Raw genomic sequence first — 3265 nt, 5'->3', positions numbered from 1 at the left:
CAGTCCCACTAAAAGCAACTCCTTTTTATATCAACTCACCTCTCATACCTCGCTTATTATACCTTCAACTCTGAGCGTGCTCAATTTAAGATCTCAACTGCAATTTTATTTTGCAGCGTAGCCTGTAATGCAATATAATCAGACTATTGAATGACAGTACGACTAAACATGCCTATTTTATTATGAAAGGTGTGATAATAGTAAGGGTTCATATTTCAAATAGAGCCTACAAAGAGGTGAATTAGCATATGTCAAGAGTGAATTTACATATTCGGTATGTATTTAAAAGGGGTCTAATCTAATCCAGTTATTCAGACACAACAGCACAAGCTAGAGGTTTCCACACGCAGTGCCTGGACTTTAAGAAAAATAAAAAATAAATCCTGCAGAAGACAGCAAGAAGAAATAACATTTGTTTCTTAAAGCACACTCCAAACAAGATTTGGATTTAAAGATTTTTAAGGGACGCGTTTTAATTTATTAGTTACTTTTTGCATAGAATTTACTGGATCTCTAATACCTGGAAGTGTGAATTTATCAACTCTCCGATGGCTCCTTTAGCCGAAGTAGGGAGCTTCTTTGGCGGTTTGGATGGTTTTGGACATGTCGGTTCACATGTCCTTCTGCCTCTTGCTGGGGATAATCCTATGCTTCTGAGTGATCACCTGGCGCAGAACGAAAGACTGTCCCGCAGCACATCTACGGATTTAGCCCACTTACAAGGCATCCTTCGGAGGAGGCAGCTGTACTGCAGGACTGGTTTTCACTTAGAAATACACCCTGATGGTACTGTGCAAGGGACAAGGAAAGATCACAGTCGATTTGGTAAGTTGTCTTTTTTTAAAGCATGTCTTGTTATTAAACTAGGCAATACGTCTACAAGAAATGCGTGACATGATATCACTACATATATGTTGCAGATCTCTTAAGATTAATCGAGAACATCGAGTCAATAATCTTGATAAGACTATAATTGTAATCACGTTGCTTTGTTTTGCAACCCTTCTTAGTATAAATAGCATATATGTACACTAGTTTTTGTTTATTTTGCCCAAGTTTGTCCTGTGTATCCATTCCTGAAAAAAAAATGGATTGCAATACATTTTACACCCTCAGGTGAATAATAAAACAGGTAATTTGTTGGAGATTATCAGAACAAAATGGCTTTGCGTTATACTCCACCGTAAACTTGTATTTGTATCGATTAAATAACAGTACAGAAAATGATTAAAGACAACCTTCTGGTAGCCAAAATTATCTTTACCAAAAGTTCAGTCAAGTCTACAGAAAAACCAAATTCATAGCCATGTTAAAACATTATGAACACTATTAGATTAATAGACCTTACACCTCAATGGTACTGTAACTCCCAGTATTTTACTGTACAATATAATGATGAATCTTCTTATTCGGATAGATTAAACATTTGCGGTCAGTTCTTCTTGCTTTTACCTGCCACCGTTCCCCTTTCCTACTGTCTGATGTGGTCTCCTCTGTGGGTTGACTCACCAGATTATTATAGATTTGAAAAAGCAGTCGCTTTGAAAACTGGATCAGAAAAACAAATCAACTCTATATCGTATTATTAAAAACACATAGAATGGTAACGTTGTCTGTCGTTACTGGTGGTAGAGCATTGCAACCCAAATATTCTTTGTGGCCACGTGAGATGGTTACGATAATGTAAAAAACAAAACAAAAAAAAAAAAAAAAAAAAAATACATTTTCTTATTCATTTAACAGTTATTAAGAAGTTGGCATTTTAATACACACAACGCATTCGTTGACAAAGCACATACTAAGCAATATACAAACAGTTGCAATGAATGAGAGAATATGGCATTTAAGAAGATTATCCCCGGTATAACTTGATAGTCTTATGTTTTGTTTTTCAGGTATTTTGGAGTTTATAAGTGTTGCAGTTGGACTGGTCAGCATACGAGGAGTAGACAGTGGTCTTTATTTAGGAATGAACGACAAGGGAGAACTTTATGGTTCTGTAAGTATGCAAAATAAAACCATTCATTGTTTCTTTCAAAAACATAATATTGCACGATAAAATTAAATATAGTGTAGGTACTGTAGATTAGTTTTAAATAAATGCCTTAGTTATCTATTGGTAATGTATCCATGTTGCCAGCAGGTGGCGCTTTTTAATACGTTCTTTAAATCAAACACCACTTTTTAAAATGGCCATCTTATGGTATTGTGCCCAGTAAAACTAGCTCCTTTATCTCATTTGTTGTTTTGTAAGGTTTCTTCTCTGACCTAATTACCTATTTTCATTTTTCAGGAAAAGTTATCAGCAGAATGCATCTTCAGAGAGCAATTTGAAGAAAACTGGTACAACACTTATTCTTCCAATCTGTACAAACACAGTGACAAGGGAGGCCGGTATTTTGTAGCACTAAACAAAGATGGCACTCCAAGAGATGGGACTAGATCCAGACGGCATCAAAAGTTCACACATTTCTTGCCAAGACCAGTAGACCCAGAAAGAGTGCCAGAGTTGTACAGAGATGTATTGGGATACAGCTGAGACACAGCAACTTTTTTAATGAAAATATCCTCAACCCAGGTTTCCATGGAAACAGGGATGTAGAAGTACCAGCTTCCTAAAGCAGCAGGGTCATTCGAAGACTAGTTTTGGGATCTGTACTCAAAGAGAACAGTCTTAGTGTTTCTGTGCCAGGAAGACAGTTCAGCATGTGTGACGATAACAAGACTGAAGAAAGCAAGAGCTGCTTGCGCCTTTTGGGCTCTATTGATACTGCATCAAGTAAAAGACAAAAGGAAATTGGTAATTAAGCTATGATGTCTCCTATTTGGAATACGTAACTGTTAGAGTACACTCCTTTCATGAGATGGAGTATCTGCAGAAAGAATGTCTTGCATTGTTGGGCAAACATTTTCTCCATTTAAAATCTGAACTGTGAAGGAAGTTATTGTGACTGTAAAGTCAATCAAACATTGCAATCAGTGAAAGTTAAAACTGGATTGAAAGTTAAAACTGGATTGATCACTTTCAAAAGTTATCCCTTTCCAGGATGGACTTATTTATGCAATTCCAGATAACAAAAAAAAAAAATATATATATATTTTGTATATTTATTTATTGAAGAGTTTATTTTTGCTGGAATAAGTACAATACGATACATTTTCTTTGACAATATTTATTCAGATGTAATTATGAAAATAAAAGATTGCATCATAAATCAATTGGAAATATCATTTTTTGTGACATCTTTTATAGAGTATAGTTTAG

The 3265-nt window shown here is 35.4% G+C and overlaps 1 protein-coding gene across 1 annotated transcript; it reads left to right on the top strand.

Annotated features, from left to right (window-relative positions):
• The first annotated feature begins 548 nt into the window (after positions 1 to 548).
• LOC121328139 (fibroblast growth factor 20-like) lies at positions 549 to 2893 on the top strand. The gene is made up of 3 exons (XM_041272657.1): positions 549 to 825; positions 1896 to 1999; positions 2294 to 2893. Exons 1-3 carry the CDS (start codon positions 549 to 551, stop codon positions 2537 to 2539), a joined length of 627 nt encoding a protein of 208 aa, XP_041128591.1. The 3' UTR covers positions 2540 to 2893.
• Positions 2894 to 3265: the final 372 nt, after the last annotated feature.

This window comes from Polyodon spathula, chromosome 2 (genome assembly GCF_017654505.1).
Source record: "Polyodon spathula isolate WHYD16114869_AA chromosome 2, ASM1765450v1, whole genome shotgun sequence".
Lineage (NCBI taxonomy): Eukaryota > Metazoa > Chordata > Actinopteri > Acipenseriformes > Polyodontidae > Polyodon > Polyodon spathula.
Note: the sequence above shows the minus strand (reverse complement) of the source record. Positions and strands in the feature narration are given on the sequence as shown.